General features: G+C 44.9%; 2 protein-coding genes across 4 annotated transcripts; both read left to right on the forward strand.

The window, feature by feature from the left end:
* The first annotated feature begins 14429 nt into the window (after positions 1 to 14429).
* LOC147992447 (MATH domain and coiled-coil domain-containing protein At3g58410-like) lies at positions 14430 to 16018 on the forward strand. Its single transcript, XM_087540546.1, has 4 exons — positions 14430 to 14448; positions 14878 to 15193; positions 15604 to 15770; positions 15867 to 16018. Exons 1-4 carry the CDS (start codon positions 14430 to 14432, stop codon positions 16016 to 16018), a joined length of 654 nt encoding a protein of 217 aa, XP_087396672.1.
* Positions 16019 to 21142: 5124 nt separating this feature from the next.
* On the forward strand, positions 21143 to 23819 carry LOC125533082 (MATH domain and coiled-coil domain-containing protein At3g58410-like). Of its 3 annotated transcripts, none has more exons than XM_048696864.1 (6): positions 21143 to 21164; positions 21531 to 21657; positions 21948 to 22114; positions 22602 to 22917; positions 23405 to 23571; positions 23668 to 23819. In XM_048696864.1, exons 1-6 carry the CDS (start codon positions 21143 to 21145, stop codon positions 23817 to 23819), a joined length of 951 nt encoding a protein of 316 aa, XP_048552821.1. The 3 variants fall into 3 exon arrangements, with proteins under 3 accessions (XP_048552821.1, XP_087396680.1, XP_087396684.1); XM_087540554.1 differs by having other exon boundaries at positions 21531 to 21624; XM_087540558.1 differs by lacking the exon at positions 21143 to 21164 and having other exon boundaries at positions 21554 to 21648.
* Positions 23820 to 24190: the final 371 nt, after the last annotated feature.

The raw sequence follows: 24190 nt of genomic DNA on the forward strand, positions 1-24190 counted from the left end.
GCAACTGGCACGGCAGACGACCTCGGACCTCTTGGCACTCTGGCAAAGGCATGAGTAGTAGTCCTGCCTCTCCTCTCCTGCATGTCCTCCTGGAGCTGCTCCACTGCAGACTGAACTTCCATTACTTTGACATCCAAGTCATAGAACTTCTGTTCCATGATTCTCTCTAGGCTCTGCTGATTTTGAGTGAGGGTGGCCAGACTTTGCTCAATCCTCAGCGTGGATGCAATCAAGTAACCAAGCTGCTCTTGTTTGGTCTTCAAGAAATATTCAGATGCCTCCTCTTGAGTAGGCATCTTGGCAGCTTTCTCCTTCCTCGCCTTCTCCTTCTTTGCGTAAGCTTGTGCAGACGATGGCTCGTTCTCAGTCATCACAACTTCATTGTTCTCAAAATCTGGACAGATGGGCAAATGTTCCTTGTCCAATAAATATATGCCCGTGCCCATCTTGGAGTTGATGAGCTCCTGAATCTGAGGGGCATATCCGCAGCTCCTCTTCTGGTCTGCTGCAGTCCTCTTGATTGTTTCCACTATGAGGCTCATCACCTTGAACTTCTGGGGCACATCAAACACATGTAGCAAGTTGATAGCATGGCCTCTGATCATCTTGTGATCACCTGACTTGGGCAATAAGGTGTGCCTCAAGATCCAATTGATAGTCGGGAGCCCTGACAGAAGGTAATGTACTGAGCCAAACTTGAAGGTATCAAGTGCTTCATTTGGGATCTCCTTGTACATATTTGACATTGAGTTGTGGTCCATCTTCTTCTTGGCATAGATATCCAAGTCATCATCTTGCTCCTCTGGGGCATTTATGATCTGTGCCCACTCAGCAACTGTGGATTGGTACCTTGTACCCTCAGACATCCATGTGATCCTCCCATCTGGATAAAAGTGAGCTGTGGAGTAGAACTGCATGATGAGTTCCTCGTTCCACTTTGTGAGCTTCTGCCCAACAAAGTCAGCTACTCCACAAGCTATGAAGCTGTCTTGCACTCCAGGATAGTGCTCCTCATTGTCCTTGATGTATGTCCAATCAACCCATCGCATATCACAGACAATGGGCTTCTTATCTAGCAGCACTGTCTCATAAAAATCCTGCTACTCCTTGGTGTGAAACCTGTAGTCCACGGCAGTCCTTCTCCTTGAAGCATATGGGTCTGCTTCTCTCCACTTCCTCAGCCCTGAATCTCTCCTGAGCTTCATGTCCTCAGCCACAGGATGAGCATCGTTGTGGTCTGGGATCTTGGGCTTTAGCTTCCTTAGGACATTCTCTTCCTCTTCTTCAGCAACAGTCTCAGGCACTGGGGCCTTGTTCTTCTCAGCTGCAGGGATGCTTCTTGTGTTCCTCTTTGGCTTTGGCTTTGGAGCTGGCTTGGCCTTGGAAGCAGCTCCCCCTGATTTTATGGCATCTCCCATTAGCTTGGGTGCCTTGGGTGCTGGTGCAGCTACTTCTTCTTCTTCTTCCTCTTCCATGATGGAAGCTTTGCCAAGCACTCTAGCCACAGTCTTCTTCACCCTTTCCTTTCTTTTCTTGCCCTCAGCTGCAACTGGCTCTATGGGCTTCTTAGTTGACATTCTGGCCTTTGACATTGGCTGCCTGCCTGCTGGCCTTTTGATTTTCAGGCCTGGCTTAGTGCCTTGAGCTAGCTCAACTCTCTTGGAAGTGGCCTCTTCCTCTGCCACATAGTCTTCATCTTCGGAATCTGAAGTCCTCTTCTTCCTCTGTCTCGTGGCAGCCTTTGGCAAGTTGCTAGGGGTGCTCCTGCTGCCCTCATCTGAAGAACTTGAGGGACTAGTGCCCTCACTCATCACCACTTGCTGTTCTGACACATTCTGGCTATCACTTTGATCAGACATGCTGCAAACTCTGACTGCTGAACCTGTGAACAGATTATAGATGAGGTAGAAAGGATGAGCATCACAAAATGCAGAGATTTTTGCAAAAGAATGATCCAAAAACTTAGTTTTAGTTTCCCACTGAAATCATCTCGGATCTACCGATTTTCAAACTCGGTGATACCGAAGCAGTTTTGGAACCTAAACTAGTGAACTCGGTTGGACCGAGTCACAGTTCGGTGGCACCGAGACTGCTAGGGTTTCACAGAGTTCCAAAATCGGTCACACCGATAAGTAATTCTCGGTCAGACCGAGTCTCACTTGTGCAATGGCATAAGCCAAATCGGTGGGACCGAGTTTTTCAACTCGGTGGGTCCGAGATGGTTTCGGCGGAAACCAAAACCTAGAATTTTCGAATCAAACCTAATCTATGAGCGTTTTGACTGGATAGGAGTGTTTCAATCATGGCAAGAATCATGAAGAACACAATGTGCTAGGAATCAGGTTGGAGAATAGCACAAAGATCAAGTCCATACCCTAGTTCGGCGGGGACTTGCTACGGCGGCAACGGCGGGGCAGAATTCCCGTTGACGGCGACGGAGACCAGCGACTGGAGGCGGCTGGCGGCGAGAAGACGGTCCGGAGACCACGAGGGCAGAGCAGGCTATCGCGCGGGCGAAGGGATTCGGAGAAATTTCCAAATTTTACCCGTGACTATATATAGCCCGACCCTGTCGGTGTGACCGAGTGGAACAACTCGGTGGCACCGAGATTCATAACTGCGTGCAGTTACTGAAACTCGGTGTGACCGAAATGTTCAAATCGGTTGCACCGAGATCGAAAACCTAGATCAACTTAATGATCTCGGTAGGACCGAAAGTGGAGTATCGGTCAGACCGAGAATCATAAAGAGGTTTTGGAAGTTTAAGTCTATGACGAATCAGGGACTCCGAGCGCTCCTCACACAGAGTGGTTCGAATCTGACTTGATCAAATTTTGTGATGCATCATGAATAGAGTTTGAGACGAGAAAAGCATAGATAGCTAGAGGAGGTTCTTAGGCATTCTTGTCCATCCACTTGGCAAAAGAAGATAAAACCAAACAATCAAAACAACAAGTGGATGTCCTCGAATGAGTAAAATATGCAACCAGCATGCTCACACAATAAGATGGCAAATGAAATATGTGACAAGGCATGCACAACCAATTCTAGCATCTATCAAGCAATTTGCGATGACTAGGTCATCTATATATGAGTATATTGACTTAGGAGTCAAGTGAGAACACTTGATCGTAGGTCATACTCATCGTTTAAGCTCAAGTGGGGTTACCACTTTTACATAAAGCATTGTTGTGTTCACATCTTTAGAGTTGCTTTAGCTCAAGTCTTAGAGTAAAGCTCCCCCTAGATGTGATATCCCCCCTAAGAGGGATGAACTAACCTTGGGTTTTGTCGATGATGATTTCATGTAGATATTGAAGATGTGGATGCTCAATGTTGATGTAGATCTCTTGGAGCTATCCATTTGAGTGAATTGCACTTTCAATACCTACATGGGTTAGTCCCACAAGGAACAAACAAGGATATCCATAGACATAGAGTGATGCACACAAAAGATGATGTCCATGAAAACTTTTAGGTTACCTTGTCCCTTGTCTTACCAACAAGAGGGTTTGTGACTCCTTGAACTAGTGCAAGATGTGGAAGTTGATTGCACTTGTTCTTGCCAAAATGATAAGAGTGAAGTATGTTGGCGGAGTCACCCTCAAGAACTCTCTAGTTCTTCTTCTTTTGGATCCACATCATCTTGATGGGAATCCTTGGAGTTGTAGTCGTACTTGATGAAGTGGAACTTGGAGTAGTCTTGGGAATCCACTTGACTAAGGTCTTGGGAGCTTCTTCAAATGCATCAATTTCCTCTTGAAGCTTGTCCTTGCCTTTTTGCTCGTAGTCTTGTGGTGGAAGATCATCTTGAGCTTGTGTCCCCTTGAAAGAAGCATCATACTTCTCTTGTTGAGGGACAAACTTTGTCTTGGGGTATTGATCTTCTTCCCACTCAACTCCATTGGCATTGAACTTTCGTTCAAAACCAACACCTTGATTCTTCCGGTGCATTCCTTGCTTGTGCAAAATTTCCTCGAATTGCTTACTCCCGGCAAGGCTTTTGTACACTCCTTTCTCTATAATTCCCTTCAATAAGCTATTTTCTTGCTCAAGTGTAACTTGGCTAAGAGAATCATTAGTGGAATCAAGAGAACTGCTAGAAGCAACAATATTGGATTTAGCATGATCATTGTTACTACTAGAGGAAGAATCTTTCTTGTTACTAGACTTGACTTGAGGCATGTAAGTAGATAAGAGTAAACGCTTGGCAATGTAAGAAGAACTTTTCTTGCGGAGATCATCATTGATTGCCTTTAAGAACTCATGCTCTTGCTCAAGATTGAGCTTTTCAAAGCGTAATTTCTCATGAGCTCTTAAAAGTTCTCGATGATCTTCGAAGATAGTGTCATGAGCTAACTTAAGAGTTTTTAGTTCTTTAGTTAGAGCCTCAATCTTCTCCTTATCATTGTCATTCGTTTTATCTTGATTAGCATGATTAATTGGTCTTTCATCATAGTATTCATCACTAGAGTTGTCAACAAGCAAATCATCACCTAACAAGTCATCTTCATCACTATTGAAATCAACATACTCGGGGTGTGTTACCTTAGGACCTTTGGCCATGAAGCATCTTCCAATTCCTTCATTTGGTGAGTCAAATATGTCGTAGGAGTTGGTTGACACAAGTGCTAGACCGGCAACACCTTCATCTTGAGTATCTTCGGAGTCGGAGTGATAACTTCTCTCGGAGTGGCTGTCGGAGTCGGAGCCGGATACCCATTCACCAACATGAGCTTGATGTCTTCTTCTTGTGTAGCTCCTTGATGATTTTTCCTTCCTTTCCGAATCCTTGCTTCTCCGTGAGTATCTTCGTTCATAACGATCATCTCTACTCCTTCTCTCTCTTGGTGGTGATTCTTTGCTTCTTCTTCTTGGAGAATCTTCTCTTCTCTTGTAGGGAGCCGTACACTCATTGGAATAGTGTCCGGGTCTTCCACAATTGTAGCAGTTTCGCTCTCGACTAGAAGATCTTTTGTCATTGTAGGACCTTGACTTGAAGCTTCTATCTTTGCTTCTACTCTTGTAGAACTTGTTGAAGTTCTTCACCATTAAGCTCAATTCTTCATTGAAGTCTTGTTTCTCACTTGATGATGTAGGGGCTTCACATGAGGCTTTATAGGCACCACTTGATTTGTTGTGAAGTTCCTCTTTATCCTTAAGTGACATCTCATGAGCAACAATTCTTCCAATCACCTCCGTTGGCTTGAGATCTTTGTAATTGGGCATCATTTGGATCAATGTGCACACGGTATCATATTTTCCATCCAAGGCTCTTAGGATCTTCTTGATGATGAATCTATCGGTCATCTCTTCACTTCCTAAGCCGGCAATCTCATTTGTGATGAGAGCAAACCTAGAGTACATTTCAGCGACACCTTCACCATCCTTCATCTTGAACTTGTCAAGTTGGCTTTGAAGCACATCCAACTTGGATTCCTTGACGGAGTCGGTACCTTCGTGCATATCAATCAAGGTGTCCCAAATTTCCTTTGCATTCTCAAGACGGCTGATTTTGTTGAATTCTTCGGGGCACAATCCGTTGAAGAGAATATCACAAGCTTGAGCATTGTATTGCAACATCTTCAACTCATTCGCGATAGCTTCACGGTTTGGTTCTCTCCCACCAAAGAAGTCACCTTGCAAACCAACACACACAATAGCCCAAACGGCAGGGTTATGTCCAAGAATATGCTTTTTTCATTTTATGCTTCCAACTAGCAAAATTAGTACCATCAAAGTAAGGACCTCTACGGTGATAATTTCCCTCGCTAGACGCCATACTCTCCTAGGTTGTGAAACCAAGGCTATGACCACCAAAAGCTATGGAGATCAAGCAAATGGAGACCAAAGCTCTGATACCACTTGTAGGATCGAAAGTATGTCTAGAGGGGGGGTGATTAGACTACTTGACCAAATAAAAACTTAACCTTTTCCCAATTTTAGTTCTTGGCAGATTTTAGCTATTTTGGGACAAGTCAAGCAATCATCACACAATTCAAGCAAGCATGCAAAGAGTATATTGGCAACGGAAAGTAAAGCATGCAACTTGCAGGAATGTAAAGGGAAGGGTTTGGAGAATTCAAACGCTATTGGAGACACAGATGTTTTTCCCGTGGTTCGGATAGGTGGTGCTATCCTACATCCACGTTGATGGAGACTTCAACCCACGAAGGGTAACGGTTGCGCGAGTCCACACAGGGCTCCACCCAAGGGTAACGGTTGCGCGAGTCCACACAGGGCTCCACCCACGAAGGGTCCACGAAGAAGCAACCACCCACAAAGGGTCCATGAAGAAGCAACCTTGTCTATCCCACCATGGCCATCGCCCACACAGGACTTGCCTCACTAGCGGTAGATCTTCACGAAGTAGGCGATCTCCTTGCCCTTACAAACTCCTTGGTTCAACTCCACAATCTTGTCGGAGGCTCCCAAGTGACACCTAGCCAATCTAGGAGACACCACTCTCCAAGAAGTAACAAATGGTGTGTAGGTAATGAACTCCTTGCTCTTGTGCTTCAAATGATAGTCTCCCCAACACTCAACTCTCTCTCATAGGATTTGGATTTGGTGGAAAGAAGGTTTGAGTGGAAAGCAACTTGGAAAGGCTAGAGATCAAGATTCATATGGTAGGAATGGAATATCTTGGTCTCAACACATGAGTAGGTGGTTCTCTCTCAGAACATATGAGTTGGAATGGTGTGTGTGTTCTGATGGCTCTCTCACGGAATGAGAAGGAGGTGGAGGGGTATAAATAGCCTCCACACAAAATCCAACCGTTACACAGTTTTCCAATCTCGGTGGGACCGAATCAATAAGCTCGGTCGGACCGAAAATGTAAACCTAGTGACCGTTAGAGATTTTCGGTGGGACTGACATGCAACTCGGTAGGACCGATATGGTTAGGGTTTGGGCATAACGTAATCTCGGTGAGACCGATTACACAAACTCGGTGAGACCGAATTTGGTAATTAGCTAACCAGAGAGTTGGTCAGGCAAACTCGGTGGGACCGATTTGCTCTTTCGGTGGGACCGAGTGGAACTCGGTGAGACCGAAAAGTTACAAAGGGGAAACACTGAGTTTACATTGCAATCTCGGTGGGACCGATTCGCTCTTTCGGTGAGACCGAAAAGTTACGAAAGGGAAACAGAGAGTTTGCAACCCCATCTCGGTGAGACCGAGATCCTTATCGGTAGAACCGAATTGCTAGGGTTTGGCAGTGGCTAATGACAAGTGAAACTCGGTGGCACCGGATAGGAAGAATCGGTAGGACCGAGTTTGGCTTAGGGTTTAGGTCATATGTGGATATGGGAAAGTAGTTGAGGGTTTTGGAGCATATCACTAAGCACATGAAGCAAGAGGCTCATTAAGCAACACCTCATCCCTCCTTAATAGTATTGGCTTTTCCTAAAGACTCAATGTGATCTTGGATCACTAAAATATAAAATGAAGAGTCTTGAGCTTTTGAGCTTGAGCCAATCCTTTTTCCTTAGCATTTTGAGGGTTCCACTTTCACATCCATGCCATGCCAATCATTGAGCTTTCCTGAAATAATCATCTTGGAATAGCATCAGCTCAATGGGCTATATGTTGTTATGAATTACCAAAACCACCTAGGGATAGTTGCACTTTCAGCTTGCCAGCCGCGGCGAGCTCGTCGGCGAGTCCCCGCATGTGCGCGAAGAAGGTAGCCACCGATTGCGTCCCCTTCTGCGCGTTGGTGAGGGCGGCGCCGATGTTGTTGACGCGGGACATCGATGTCGACGAGAACATGCTCGCCAACATTGTCCAGAACTCTCGTGCATGCGCAATGGAAGTCACCTGCACTAGCACTTCTTTTGACAGATTATTGAGAAGATACCCAAGTACCTGCTGGTCCTCTCGGAACCAGATGTCATGGAGGGGATTGGAGATGGTTTCCTCCTTTCCATCCTTGTCCTTGCTGACGACGAACTCGGCCGGCTCCGCCGTGCTTCCATCAACGTATCCGAAGACTCCAGCCCCTCTCAGCTGCGGCGTGATCTGGGTGCGCCATAAGACGTAGTTGGTGCGGGTGAGGCGCTCGGTGATCTGGCCGGAGAGAGGGGAGGAAGCAACGGCGGATGAAGCCATGGCAGGAAGCTGCGGTGGAGAGGAGGAACGCTAGATGGAAAGAGTCAGGCTCTGTATACCATGTGGAGGAACGTCGTACCCTTCATGGGCGACGGTTGCATGTTTATATAACCAGGTCGCGACCTCCTGGCATAGCGTAGAAAGTTGGTTCAGATTACAAACTTGGAGAGAAAGAGATAAGGGAAGTTACAACCATATATGCGAATAGCTAAAGATCCTAGTCTATCTAGATTATCTTCGGTTGGACTCCTTCTGCGATGCTTATCTCTATCGGTTCTGAACCTGTCACGTAGGTGGACCAATATTATGTTCAACAGCCACTTCTCACAAATCACCGTATGCAAGACATAAATTTGTTTATCTGCAACTGCAACCTGCACATAAATTTGCTCATACCACACCCCTTTTTTCCTCTGTTATATAACTTTGATTTATGCACTTGTCAAATTTCAGCCCCCGCACCACTAGGAAAGACCCGTGTTCCAGATTTGGAATGGAAGGTTCATGATTTCTCAGCGCTACTTGAGACGGAAGCTACGTCGGCGTCATCTACTCCTTTTCACTGCTCTGGGTACCAATGGTACGCATCACAAAGCAAACGGAGCTTTACAAAATTAACGTATTAGATGTATAAATATGATCTGATTTTTTATGGTAGTGGATATAGTAACATTCTGTTAACTAAGTACATAATAATTTAGGGTGTTGATTACTCACAAATCATGTTTCGGTCAGGTTAGATTGTCAATCACAATCACCCAAACCCATGAAAACAGCCGCTTGATAGGATGCATGAAGTGAAGAAATTAGGCTTGATTCAGTTATGACTTCTAGACTTACTTCGTTTTCTTCAATTCCCTTCCCAGGTGCCTACAAGTTGTTAAACAAGCCGTATGTGTCACCGTATGTGTACCTTCATTGTGCACGTCATATGTAACATATCTTAACGGGAGTTGTACGTATCTTGGTAGTTAGGATAGGAGGTTTATCTCTAACTCATAATTCTATCTCTAGCTAGCTTGGACTCCAAGTTGTAACCTCTCTCCTGTACCTGTACGAGATCTTCTCTCCTGGATGAGATCGATCCCAACTGTACGCGCTACCAGGGCTTCGCACCCCTGCATATAACATGTACGGCGTCCCCTCTCTGAGAGGTAAGACGTTTTCTGCTTCGCACATGGTAGTCAGAGCCTTTCCTTTTCCCATCTAGAGCTTCTGTCAAACCCATCTAGCCTAGCCATGTCTTCCTCCGGTGCCTCCTCACCAAACCTCAACAATCAGGTCATAGAGAAGCTGTCACGCACGAACTACGTGCTATCACGCACGCAGATCACACCTCAGCTGCGCGGTGCCGGCGTCTTCGGCTACATCGATGGCACCAACCCAGAGCCGGCCAAGCTCCTCGTCACCGTCAAGGAGGGCAAGGAGACTTCATCGCCCAACCCTCTCCATCCTATATGGGTACGGGAGGACCAACAGGTCCTTGACTACCTGCTGAATAATCTCACAAAAGAGGTCCTGGTCATGGTGACCACGGTCACCACGGCGGGCGCGCTCTGGACGACGCTCGTGGCCATGTTCTCGTCACAATCGGCGAGTCGCATCAACAACATACGCACCTCCCTCATCAACGCGCAGAAGGGTAACCTCTCGGTTGCCTCCTACTTCGCCGCCATGCGTGGCTATGCCGATGAGCTGGCCGCGGCGGGCAAGCCCATCCAGGACGATGAGCTCCTCTCGTACATCATCCATGGGTTGGAGGCGTACTATCAGCCACTGGTGTCGGCCCTCGACGCCCATGTTACTCCTGCAACCCTCGACGAGGTCTTCGACATGCTGTCGAACTTCGACCAGCGCATGACACAGTTCCATGGATCCGGCGATGGCTTCAAATCTTCCACAAATCTGGCGTCGCGTGGCAGGGGTGGTGGCTCCCGCTTGCGTGGCTCCCCCGCTACAAAGGGCGCTCTGGTGGCGGCGGCAACGATCGCGGCCACTCTCCTCAGCGCTCGAGTGGCCGAGGTCGCGGGCGCGGGAGCGGTGGTGGAAACAGAACGCACCCGGAGACTCCGCGATGCCAAATCTGCGGGAAGCCCGGTCACACAGCAAAGGATTGCTGGTACCGTTATGATGAGGATGAGGACTCTCAAGACGATTACAAGGTCGCTGCTGCCGCTGATGGTTCCTACGGTATTGACACCAATTGGTACGTCGATAGCGGTGCCACAAACCACATCACGAACGATCTTGAGAAGGTCACCATGAAGGAAAAATACCGCGGCAAAGATCAAATCCATACTGCTAGCGGAGAAGGTATGGGTATAAGTCATATTGGTCACTCTATATTTTGTACCCTTAGTCGAAAACTACACATTAAGAAAATCTTGCATGTTCCTAGTGCACACAAAAATCTTCTTTCCATTCATAGAATTGCCCTTGATAATAATGTTTTTCTCGAATTTCATCCTTTTTTCTTCTTGATTAAGGATCAGGCCACGAGGAAAATCCTCTATCGAGGTAGATGTGTTCGATGGCTCTACCCGTTGATTCCGGCGTTTAGAAGATACAATAAACAAGCTTGTGGTGCTATCAAGCATTCGTCCACACGATGGCACGATCGTTTAGGACATGCCTCTTTTTCTTTAGTAGAAAAGTTGCTTAGGAAAAATAAGCTCCCGTTTGTTGGTGAGCGTCATGTTGAAACTATTTGTGATTCATGTCAACGAGCTAAAAGTCATCAATTGCCGTACCCCATCTCAACTAGTGCTTCTACCAAACCTTTGCAACTCATTTTTTTGATGTTTGGGGTCCAGCCCCTACCTCCGTTGGCAGACACACGTATTACGTCAGTTTTATTGATGACTATAGCAAATTCTCGTGGATCTATCTCCTCAAAAGGAGATCCGATGTGTTTCAAGTTTTCCAAAACTTTCAAGCGCTTGTTGAACGAAAGTTTGATAGCAAGATAGTCGCTGTCCAATCCGATTGGGGAGGGGAATACGAAAAATTAAATTCCTTCTTCCAAAATCTTGGCATCTCACACCACGTGTCATGCTCGCATGCTCATCAACAAAACGGTTCTGCCGAACGCAAGCATAGGCACATTGTCGAGGTTGGTCTTGCTCTTTTAGCAGGCGCATCCATGCCTCTCAAGTTTTGGGACGAAGCTTTTCTCACAGCCGTTCACATTATCAACATGCTACCTAGTCGTGTCATTAACAATGAAACTCCAGTAGAACGACTTCTTCACACCAAACCAGACTATAGGTCTCTCCGTGTTTTTGGGTGTGCATGTTGGCCCAACCTTCATCCCTATCACAACCGCAAACTCATGTTTCGCTCAAAACAGTGCGTCTTCCTAGGGTATAGTGCACAGCATAAAGGGGTCAAGTGTCTAGATGTCTCCACTGGCCGTGTTTACATCTCACAAGATGTGGTCTTTGATGAAACAAAATTTCCATTTGCTGACCTCCATCCCAATGCTGGTGCACTCCTTCAAAAAGAAATCCTTCTTTTGCCCTCTCATCTCACTAGTTTTGATCAAGGGGGACCAAATATTGATGACCTATTGACTAACCCATCTAATGATGTGCATGAGTTTTTTGTTGATGCAACAGAACGAAGCAGTACGGAAACTACAGAAGCAGACGCAGAAAATGCAGAAAAAACGGCTCATATCGAGCCATATTTTATGTGCCCCCCCCGAGGGAGACAGATCCGCCTCGGGATCTGCCCAGCTGCAGTGAATCGGATCCTCCTTGGGATCGGTTCCTGCGAACGAGGCAGGTGCAGGCGCCTCGGGATCCGTCCCTGTTGACGGGGCAGCTGCAGCCGCGGGAGAAGATGCAGGCGCGGGCGCGCGCGCCGCGCTTTCCCCACATCCACGTGACACGCGCGGTCGGTCGGACGCGGCCCCGCACCGGTCTCCATCAGCCTGCGGTACGAGGTACTCCACCAATCCGGTGACGTACACGCGGCGTAGCGACGTGCGACGCAGGGAGGGCCCGACCGGCGCGGCGATCCAGGAAGATGCGCCATCATCACGCAATGATGATCTGCATGCACATGCACCGGTCGGATCTTCTGCGAGAAATTCATGTGCCCCGCTTCAACAGTCAGCCGCAGACAATCCAACAACATCTTCATTGGGATTCTCTGTGGCCACCGATCCTGATGTTTCTCAACCGCGACGTACACGGCTGCAACAAGGGGTAATTCAACCCATTAGTTACAAGCAGATAACCAAGTATGGTATGGTTTGTTCCACAGGTGAACCAGATGAACCTAACACCCTTGAAGCAGCATTGTGTGATGAAAAGTGGAAGAAAGCCATGCATGAAGAGTACATGGCATTGATGAGAAACAAAACATGGCACTTGGTTCCTCCACAGCAAGGTAAAAATTTGATTGATTGCAAGTGGGTTTTCAGGATAAAGAGGAAAGCTGATGGAACCATTGATCCTTACAAGGCTAGATTGGTTGCAAAAGGCTTCAAATAGAGGTATGGCATAGACTACGAGGATACCTTCAGTCTAGTAGTAAAGGCTGCCACTATTCGCCTTGTCTTATCTATTGCTGTCTCTAGAGGATGGAGTCTCAGACAGCTCGATGTTCAGAACGCGTTTCTTCATGGTGTTCTGGAAGAGGAAGTGTACATGAAACAACCTCCTGGGTTTGAGAGTAAGAATGCTCCTTCTTATGTGTGCAAGCTTGATAAAGCATTGTATGGGCTAAAGCAAGCTCCAAGGGCATGGTATGCTTGTCTCTGTCACAAAATGCAAGCACTTGGTTTTGTTCCGTCCAAGTCTGACACATCATTGTTTATCTACAACAAGTCCAACACATGCGTATTTGTTCTCATATATGTTGATGATATTATCCTGACTAGCTCATCTGATGAAGCAATCACATGACTTCTTAAGGATTTGAGTGCAGACTTTTCTTTAAAGGATCTTGGTGACTTGCATTATTTTCTTGGGATTGAGGTGAAAAAGCACAAGGATGGACTTGTTCTCTCTCAAGAAAAGTATGCCACTGACTTGGTCAAGAAAGCTGGGCTACAAGGATGCAAACCCTCTCTTACTCCATTGTCCAGCTCAGAAAAGCTATCCCTTGCAGAAGGCGAGCCCTTAAGTCAAGAAGACAGCACCAAATACAGGAGTCTGGTAGGAGCCCTTCAGTATCTCACACTTACCAGGCCTGATATTTCTTTTGCTGTTAATAAAGTCTGCCAGTTCCTCCATGCACCTACCAATGTTCATCTGGCAGCTGCAAAACGCATAGTTCGATATGTTAAGCACACTCTGAGCTTAGGACTGAACTTCGGCAAATCACCATTTACTTTAGTCAGTGCATTCTCTGACTCTGATTGGGCAGGTTGTCTTGATGACAGACGTTCCACTGGTGGTTTTGCAGTATTTTTTGGACCTAACTTGATATCGTGGTGTGCACGTAAACAGGCAACCGTATCCAGGTCAAGCACAGAGGCAGAATACAAAGCATTGGCAAATGCCACAACAGAGATCATATGGGTTCAATCCATGCTGAAGGAACTTGGCATACGAAGTAAACAGGCACCTTGTTTATGGTGTGACAATCTTGGAGCTACGTATCTCTCTGCAAATCCAGTGTTCCATGCTAGAACAAAACACATAGAGATAGACTTTCATTTTGTCAGAGAGAGAGTTGCTCAGAAGCAACTTGATATACGCTTTGTGCACTCCAAAGATCAACTTGCAGATGGATTCACAAAGCCTTTGCCTACAAGAAGCTTTGAAGACTTCAAGCATAATCTCAACTTGATGAAGTTGTGATTAAAGGAGGGTGTTAAACAAGCCATATGTGTCACTGTATGTGTACCTTCATTGTGCGCGTCATATGTAATGTATCTTAACGGGAGTTATACGTATCTTGGTAGTTAGGATAGGAGGTTTATCTCTAGCTCATAATTCTATCTCTAGCTAGCTTGGACTCCAAGTTGTAACCTCTCTCCTGTACCTGTATGAGATCTTCTCTCCTGGATGAGATCGATCCCAACTGTATGCGCTACCAGGGCTTCACACCCCTGCATATAACATGTACGGCGCCCCCTCTCTGAGAGGTAAGACGTTTTCCGCTTCGCACACAAGTGACTCCAAAGCACAATCAAGTGACTCCAAAGAACAAACATGATGGTCAAGTGACTCCAAAGCACAGTCAAGACGATAAAGGAAATCCATATGTTGCTCTTTCCCTCGGAATATCCCGGGTATGCTTGGAGCCAGGTCACACATTGCATGCAGATTTTGAGTTGTCTATATTCAACCATTCAAAAGGAATGTACTGTGGATCCAAAGGTAGACTTATGAACCTGTTTTTTCAAGTACATCCATCCTATTTCCCCGCAAAAAAAGTTACATTCATCCTATTAGCTGGGGGAGGGGGGGGGGTCCATAGTCTTAGTGCATCACAAGTTAATGCCGTAACATTATCAATTAATTTTCCCGTTAACAGGTCACTTCAGATTTTCTTTACTATTAAGTTTATCCGTCGGCCTTATGTACTGTGAGTCACACTTGAGACTCTTCTGATTCGAGCAGCGTTCCACATTTCATATATGCATGTTGTGTTTTACTTTGATAATCTTTATTTTGATGGATTTCGCTACTTTGATCTCTCCTTAAATGCTTAACTAGGGTGAAAGTTGATTATATGTTTTTTGCGGGAAAGTGTGGATATTTTCAAGTTTTTATTTCTCTAGTTTTCTAACTTTTACCTAAACACAGCTAGCTATAACTTCGATGACAAGAATATGTACTCGAACAAGGAATGCTTGATTTCTCTTCAGGAGTTACTGAAATCATCTGCTTTTCTAGTGGATGATAGTTGTGTCTTCGGTGTGGATATATTAAAAATTGATGTCTCTTCTCCTGAAAAGAAGTCCGTTGTGGTACAAAAGAAGGCTACCACAGTTGAGAACCTCTTTGTCCAGAAGAAGGGATTCATCAAAGGGACATACACTTGGACCATGAACAATTTCCTAGAATTGGAGTCTCAGCAATTTGTCCGCTCTCCTACATTTGAAGTTGGTGGGCATAGATGGTATTCACCTTGCATCACAATTTATAATAAATACTACCGATGGCATATAAATGGTCTATTGTCAGTTCAGATATTGTAACTGGACATTTTAGTTTGATCTTTAAGCATGGGACCAAAGAACTCTACTTCTAGTATTTTTACAGTAACATTTTATTATATTGTACTGTAGTCTTTTTTTTAGATTTTTGTATAATTGTATATTGTATAGACTCTAATTTTAATGCCGCCAAGTCATGTTCAAAGTTAATGGGTGTAGATGCCTACACCCAAGCTCAGCCACAACTTCCTTTCTCTTTTTTGAGAATCTGAGCCACAACTTTCTAAAAAAAATCATAACTAACCACATTCTTCAAATACATTTTCCCGGGTACCCAATTGTAAGAAGTGTCACTTCCCATTCTTGTCATCAGGCACATCGGCATGTATCCGCATGGTGACAAGCGCAGCACTGATTACCTCAGCATGGCTTTGTGCCTGGACTCCTCGGATGAGCTCTTTATTGAGTCCAGAAAGGTGGTTCAAATAACTCTGTCCATCCTCGACCAAAAGAGTGGGAAATACTTCACGAGAACTACAGGTTCAGCTCTCCCTAGAAATTGCCAGTGCAGTGTGTGAATTACTGTTTGTAACCCCCTGATAATTACAGTTGATCTTACTTTTGTGGTGGTGGCAGGTCTCGTGCCATGTATATGTACAGAAGGCTGGGCATGGTACAACTTCTTGCCACTCAAGAAACTCAAGGATATGTCCAGAGGGTATCTTATAGAATCAAAGTGCGTCCTCAAGGCAGATCTCACTATCTTTGGATCATCCAATGACGGCTAGATCTTTACCTTGTGGCCTGATGCAGAGTTAATACGCCTTCATCCTACTACTAGTTAGAGTTATTCTTTCAAAAAAACTAGTTAGAGTTACATATATGAGATGGTCTGATTTGTTTGATGTTCTTAAACTTCTTATTGTATTCAAGATGAACTAGTTTACAACAAGTCAAAGAAATGATTTCTAGGTATATCGCCTCTAATATTATTTGCAAGTACTTCAGTGTGTGTATCGATGATGTTCCTGCGATCATGTTGTCAGTTGATGAGTTTCTTTAGCATGTGGTTCCATGATCCCATCTTCATTGCCTCAGGCATTTTCAAACGTCGGCCAACAAGAGGTTAAGTGCTATTTGTTTATGGAAGCGCATAGGGAGGGGACGTTCCATAGAAATGTCAAACAGTTGTGTTGTCTATTTTCTCTTTTGGAAAGACATCAGTTATACTCTTGAAATGTCAAACTGCACTCTGTTGTTGTCATGTGACTTTCTCTATCCTCGACGGCAGCAGCAGCAGTCTGACGACAGATTGACCAAATGAGTTTCGATCAGCAGTCCTACCATGTACTCCCTCTCTAAAGAAATATAAGAGCGTTTAGATCACTGTTTCTTTACAGAGAGAGTAACATTTAAATCAATTCAACGAGTGCAAATTTTGAGTAAATAAGGCACATGACATTCCGATTCAAACTGCGAGTAATAATAGATCAAAGATGATGGAGTAACAACCAGACTAATCCGAATTCAATAACTGACAGTATAATTTAACTATGTATACAAGATGAGAAGGATCTTGCAAGCCACCCCCCTAACACATGAATACTGTGCACATCAGAAACACTCCCATCAGTCAGCACAGTGTACCTTGGTGATTTTACAAGTGGACATCTTTGGAATCAGGTCTGCTATGTTTGGCGGTCACAGCCCCATTCGTGGCCGGTGGCCATTAACCTGCCTGATTTGAAGCCACGCCCTAGGGCTACTACCTCAACGGTTTGAGACGCTTCATGGAGTTTTGCTGCACAATAACTGCGTTTGCTCATCAAAAGCTTAGTAATAGTCGTTGCTGGGAACATCAGAATTTGATAAATTGCATGATAGTCAGCGTGAGGTTAAGATAATTATGTTACATTATGAGTGAACTGCTTGGTTGCTCTTGTGGTTCAGGGTTGAATGTATGGTAGCCGTTCCTCGTGTGAACTGGCCAGCAGACCATGCATTAGTATGCCTGCATCCATCAACTTCAACTAGCCTCTGTGCAGGCCGCAAAGAACCGAAACATGATTATTTGTAAGTAACATCAGAAAATTATAAAGAACTGTCTGTCAGTGCACATTGTCTTAAAAGGTGATTGTGCTTAGCTTCGAGTTTGATAATAAGAACAGTAATTGATGGAGTACCTTGCAAGGTTTAATTAATATTTATTGTCTGAATAAAAATACATCTAAACAACACAGAGGTTCCAGCGTACGAATCATCACATGGGACCCGGGCCCTAAAAGTAAGGTAAATTGGCAAATGGACAGCAGTAGGAGAAATGACTAAACCCACACTCCCTCGCAAAAAAAAAAATACTAAACCCACACCCAGATGCCAGTAGCTGACTAAAGACTAGACTTTCACAACAAAACTTCACCCAACGAATACATACAGTAAAACACTTCCACTGCTACTGCTGCTGAACACCAGCTCAGGACAACTGAATGCAACCTGGACCATCTTCTTTTTCAGAGTTGCGAGTTTAGGTAACCACTACACTACACATCATGGGTCTCCATCAAGCGACACCTGCATCGAAGAAATCTAGCATTTTTATATTCCCGAGGACAATTTCTAAATGACATGACTTGAGCAAGTGAAGAGAGGCAGGTGAGTACTTACAGCAATTAGTCTTCAGCCTCTACTCTCTACCGAGAGGTGTCGTCAACACGGTCCAATCTCCGGTATGGAACACCTCAAATAGCCAGCCATGTTGGTACCAATCAACTAAATCATGAAAGCTTCAGTAAGTACCAAAGGAGTAAAAACCTTTTTTTACGAAAATGAAAGGAGGAAACACGGTCCAAGCTCCGGTGTGGAACACGGTCTAAGGGCATTTCTAACCGATCCCCAATAAGGCCGTAAGGTAGGATAAATTCGGTTATCCTCCTTTACGGCGCACCTAGCCGAACCACAATCCGCCATAAGGGAGGAAAAATTGAACATAATTGGTTTGATGCCAACAATTGGCATTGCCGATATTTGGCAAGCCAACATTTGGCAAAATCAAAATTTGCCAAATGTTGGCAACTTTTTGTGAGGTTGAGAAGAAAAGTTAGTAGCCAACCAATCACTAGCCAACACTTGGCATTTGCCAAATATTGACATGCCAACTTTTGGCATCAAACCAATCATGCTCATTATCCTCCGACCCGCCTCGACTGCCTATATTTACTCCACCACTCGGGAGTGGAGTAAAAGAAAATCACACTCTCTTACCCTCCTCTGCCGCTCCTCCTCCTTCCCGCCCAGCCATCGGCACCTCTCCCGCCATTCCCCGCCGCCCCCTCTCCTCCCAATGGCCGGACGCAGTGGCTGGAGCTCCCCGCCTTCGATCCGCAACTTCGGCCTACGCCGCGATGCGAGTCGTGCGTCCTTCTCCGCCGGATCGTCCTCAAGCAGCCGCCGGCCCCTCTCCGGCTTCCCCGACCTCCCCGTGTCGTGGCAGTGGCAGAGGAGCTACCACAGCGTCGGACAGCGGGAGTGGGGGACTTGGGTGGCCGAGATCCGGGCTAGGGAGAGGCTCGGATCCTTCCAAACGGCCAAACTCGACGCGCTCGAGTACGACCGATGGGATGTCCCGCTGCACTGCGCCGATGGCTAGGGAGGGCCGGGCAGCGAGGGAGTTCCTCGTGGCGGGAGACCGCCGACGAGGATTACATGGCGGACCTCCGCCGCTAGTACTCGGAGTTGGTGGACGCAAAGCGGCGACGATTCCCCAACGAGGCGGTGGACGGGTTGGTAGTCATTATCTCCGACGACGAGGAGATTGACGTCCAAGAATGGCAGCGCATCTTCCCCCAACATCGCCGCCGACGGCATAGGGCAGGACCCCAAGATCGGTGGTATGACGTGGGCCCAATGGATAGCACTATATAAGAAGGATTAGTGTTTATGTAGAATTTATGTTGAACTTTAATTTAAGTAGAATCCATGTCTAGCTTATGTAGAATCTATGTCAAGTTTAAGCCGAAGTTTAAATTAAGTAGAATCTATGTTGAACTTTATGCAAATTTCGGTCGAGTATATGTACATTATATCAAATTTCGGTTGATTTGATCAAATCTATGTTGAATTTTATGCACATTTGGTTTTTACTCCATTATATAAAAGGGATCGGCTAGGTCCGACCAAAATTTAGTGGAGTAAATATACTCTACTAAGGGTTTACTCCGCCAGATCCTCCTCTATTTATTGGGGATCGGTTAGAAATGCCCTAAGTAGCCAAGGAGGTGCTATCTGCGAGAGCTCTCTCTGTAAATTATATGTATGCCCAAGTGCAATAGATCAGCTGCGTTCGATCTCTCCTTCTCAAACACTTACGTTTCACATCATGGGTCTCCATCAAGCCACGCCTGCATCAAAGAAATCGAACATTGTTATATACTAGGACAATTTCTAAATGGCATGACTTGATCAAGTGGAGAGAGGTAGGTCATTACTTACAGCAATTAGTCTTCAGCCTCTACTCTCTCTACCTAGAGGTGTCATCAACACGGTCCAAGCTCCGGTATGGAAAACCTCAGATAGCCGGTCATGTTGCCACCAATCAACTAAATCTGGTTAAGCAACAAACATGAAAGCTTCAGTAAATAACAAAAGAGGGGGGAAACAATTAATAAACCAGAATGAAAATAGGCATGTATGTTCTCAAAGATCCAACCACTACACTAATTCTCATTCCTGCAGATTTATGGCAACACAAAACTCTAGTGCGGGCTAGTAGAAGCCAGATACCCCAGCTGCTAAGCTAGTTCATAGATATCTTCAGGGCTCCTTCCCTCCAACTCTAACAGCCCGGACCCGTCTCCGTCTCCAAAATCATCAGAAAATAGCTCTGCCCAGAATTCGTTTGTTGACCTCCACGTGCCCATTAGCTTCATCCTTGTTCTCCTCATCTGTTTTGCCATGACCAATCTCCTAAATGCTCTTGCGGTAAATTATCCATCCCATGTATTCCAGGTTCACTGAGGACACCCAAATCAAACAATTTCAGATGAAATGCTCACAAATTTCAGTAACATCTTATTTGATCCATTCATAAACTCTTCATTCAACATGTAAAAAAACTTGCTTTTTCTTGGTCTATTTGAACCTTTTTTGCAACATGTTCAAAATGTATCTCCTAACTGTCTTGTGTTTGCTCTATTTTCTGTGGAAACTACAAAAAAGGACTAAATAGAGCAAAAATAAGACAGTAGGAAAATTGGGCTGCTGGCTGACGGGCCGAGCCAAGCCAAGAATGTTGGCCCGTTTCTTTCTCGATCCGGCCCGAGCTGGGCCCGCTGGCGGCCGGTCCAAAGGCCAACCGGGCCGCGTCCAGACTGACCGAGGAGAGTCCTCGGTGGAAGAGAGAGGGGGGACAAAAATCCCCGAAATCGTCCGAATACCGGAAACCACCCGTAGAATTCGGGGCAGAGCTTCCTCCATAAACCCGTCCCTGAGCTCGCAGAGCCCCAACCGACGCCGTCCGTCCGTCCGAGGAAGCCAAGCCGTTGTGCAATCTGCGCCCAAGTCCAGCCAGCCAGGTCTTCTACTCTCTCCCACTTTTGCTTTCGCCTTCTACGTCGTATAGGAGGGCTTCGACTGCGAGTTGGTACTGACTTTCCTGGAGATCGTCTGCGAAAGAAATCGGTTTTAATTAGCTTCTTATTATTGTTCATTAGTTTGATGATGACTTGCCCACTGAAGCCGCCGTACCAATTGTTGTGTAACTCTGCACTGTGGCAATATGAATAGTACAAATTTTTGCATGCCTTTAGTAACTATTTGATGAAGCTATGAGGCCGGAATATATCTTCTACCAAGATTAGCTATCTTCTTCTTTGCGATGACCAATTTCACTTGCAGGCCAAGAAGAGGAAGGAGCTATGGGCAACTCCGGCAGCACAGGTACGTTTGCCCGCCCAATTCAACTTCAGACGGTTTATTCTGCTATAAACAAAAGTCTGACGCGATTCACCACCTCCCCCTTTATTTAGATTGAGGAAGCACTTGCTGTTACCATCATGTCGATGAATCGACGAGATGGCTGCATACTCATGTGTTGAATGTAGCACGCTTTTTGCAGAAACAGCATCAGTGCATTACAGTGTTGGTCCTCATAATGCTTATTGATTACAACCAGCAGTAGAGACTTTTTATATACAAGAAAAAGGGGCTAAAAAGGGGGAGGATCCCTTTCCTTAACATTCCGCTGTTAGGTCGAAGTGAGATCTCTATTATATAATCCTGATTTATGCACTTGTCAAATTTCAGCTCCCGCACCGCTAGGGAAGACCCATGTTCCAGATTTAGAATGGAAGGTTCATGACTTCTCAGCTCTACTTGAGACGAAAGCTGCCTCGGCGCTGTCTACTCCTTTTCACTGCTTTGGGTACAAGTGGTACGCATCATAACGCAAAAGGAACATTACAAAATTAACGTGTTAGATGTATAAATACCATTTGGTTTTTTCTAGTGGATATAGTAGTTGTCTGTTAGCTAAGTACATAATAATTTAGGATGTTGATTACTCAGAAATCATATTTCAGTCATGTTAAAATATCAACCACAATCACGCACACCCATGAAAACAGCCAGACAATGAAGCTTGATAGGATGCATGAAGTGAAGAAATCAGGCTTGATTCAGTTATGACTTCTAGACTTTGTTATTCTTCAATTCCCATCGCAGGTGCCTGCAAGTGACTCCAAAGCACAAACAAGATGATAAAGGGAATCCATGTGTTGCTCTTTCTCTTATGATACTCCAGGGGTGTTTGGAGCCAGGTCACACGGTGCATGCAAAGTTTAAGTTGTCAATATTCAACCATTCAAAAGGAATGTATTGTGGATACAAAGGTAGACTTGTGAACTTGTTTTTTCAAGTACACCCATCGTATTTCTCTGCAGAGAGAGAGAGAGAGAGAGAGAGAGAGAGAGAGAGAAGCACATACATCTTATTAGCTGGGCGTCCATAGTCTTAGTGCATCACAAGTTTGAGTTATAGATTCCCTCATTACAAATCAATACCTATTAATGTCGTAACATGATCAAATACGTTTCTCCTTATCAAGCCGCTTCATATTTTCTCCGATGTTAAGTTTATCCGTCGACCTTCTGTACTGTGAGTCACACTTGAGACTCTTTCAGAGTACATATGCATGTTCTCTTTTACTTTGATAATCTTTATTAGGATGGATTTTACTACTTTGATCTCTCCTTAAATGCTTAACTGTGGTGAAAGTTGATTATATGTTTTTCTCTGCGGGAAAATGTTAATTATATGTTATTTGGGATATTTCAAAGTTTTTCTTTCTCCTGTTTTCTAACTTTTACCTAAACACAGCTAGCTACAACTTCGATGTCAAGGATGCCTACTCGAACAAGAAATGCTTGATTCCTCTTCAGGAGCTACTAAAATCATCTGCTTTTCTAGTTGATGATACTTGTGTCTTCGGTGTGGAAATATTAAAAGTTGATGTCTCTTCTCCTAAAAGGAAGTCCGTTGTGGTTCAGAAGAAGGCTACCACAGTTGAGAACCTCTTTGTCCAGAAGAAGGGATTCATCAAAGGGACATACACTTGGACCATGAACAATTTCCTAGAATTGGACTCTCAGCAATCTGTCCGTTCTCCGACATTTGAAGTTGGTGGGCATAAATGGTATTCACCTGTCACCAGTTGCATCACAATTTATAATAAATACTATGCATGTGTTATCCGACATTATTGCTCATACACATGCTTTAGCTTACCATACCTAGTTATTTAGTGCTTTGTGTCAACAGACATTACCGATGGCCCATGTTCAGGTCTTTGTGCAAGGCAAGGTCTATTGCCAGTTCAGATAATGCAACTGGACAGTTTAGTTTGATCTTTAAGCATGGGACCAAAGAACTCTACTTCTAGTATATTTACAGTAACATTTTTATTATATTGTACTGTAGACATGTTTTGTTTAGACCTTTTGTGTAATTGTATATATAAGACTCTAATTTTAATGCCTCCAAGTCTTGTTCAAAGTTAATGGGTGTACCTACACCCAAGCTCAGCCGCAACTTTCTGATTTCATAACTAACCACATTCTTCAAATACATTTTCCCGGGTACCCAATTGTATTTGAAGTGTCACTTCCCATTCTTGTCAACAGGAACATCGGCATGTATCCGCGTGGTGACAAGCGCTGCCCTGATTGCCTCACCTTGGCTTTGTACCTGGACTCCTCGGATGAGCTCTTTCTTGAGTCCAGAAAGGTGGTTAAAATAACTCTGTCCATCCTGGACCAAAAGAGTGGGGAATACTTCACTAGAACTACAGGTTCAGCTCTTCCTAGCAACTATCAGTGCAGTGTGTGAAATACTGTTTGTAACCCCCTGATAATTAGAGTTGATCTTACTTTTGTGGTGATGGCAGGTCTCTTGGCATGTATACACCCAGATGGTTGGGGATGGTACAACTTCTTGCCACTCAAGGAACTCCACGATATGTCCAGAGGCTATCTTATGGAATCGAAGTGCGTCCTCAAGGCAGATATCACTATCTTTGGATCATCCAATGACGGCTAGATCTTTACCTCGTGGCCTGATGCAGAGTTAATGTGCCTTCGTCCTACTACTAGTTAGTTATATATATGAGATGGTGTTGCTGATTTGGTTGATGTTCTTAAACTTACTATGGTATTAAAGATTAACTAGTTCACAAGAAGTCGAGAAATGATTTCTAGGTATATTGCCTCTAATATATCATTTGCAAGTACTTCAATGTGTGTATCGATGATGTTCCTGCGATCATGTTGTCAGTTGATGAGTTTCTTTTGCATGTGGTTTCATGATCCCATCTTCATTGCCTCAGGCATTTTCAAACGTCGGCCAACAAGAGGTTAAGTGTTATTTGTTTATGGACGCGCGCATAGGGAGGGGACGTTCCACAGAAATGT

Source organism: Triticum urartu, chromosome 1A (genome assembly GCF_056163025.1).
Source record: "Triticum urartu cultivar PI428250 chromosome 1A, HENAU_Tu73, whole genome shotgun sequence".
In the NCBI taxonomy this organism is placed as follows: Eukaryota; Viridiplantae; Streptophyta; class Magnoliopsida; order Poales; family Poaceae; genus Triticum; species Triticum urartu.

Bases quoted from the DNA above. Each gene is read 5' to 3' on its own strand.
- LOC147992447 (XM_087540546.1), top strand. The intron at 15,194-15,603 runs GTATTCACCTTG...TCTTGTCATCAG, and splicing joins GAAGTTGGTGGGCATAGATG to GCACATCGGCATGTATCCGC. The intron at 15,771-15,866 runs GTTCAGCTCTCC...TGGTGGTGGCAG, and splicing joins ATACTTCACGAGAACTACAG to GTCTCGTGCCATGTATATGT.
- LOC125533082 (XM_048696864.1), top strand. From the start codon at position 21,143: ATGGGCAACTCCGGCAGCACAG. The intron at 21,658-21,947 runs GTACGCATCATA...TTCCCATCGCAG, and splicing joins CACTGCTTTGGGTACAAGTG to GTGCCTGCAAGTGACTCCAA. The intron at 22,115-22,601 runs GTAGACTTGTGA...ACCTAAACACAG, and splicing joins AATGTATTGTGGATACAAAG to CTAGCTACAACTTCGATGTC.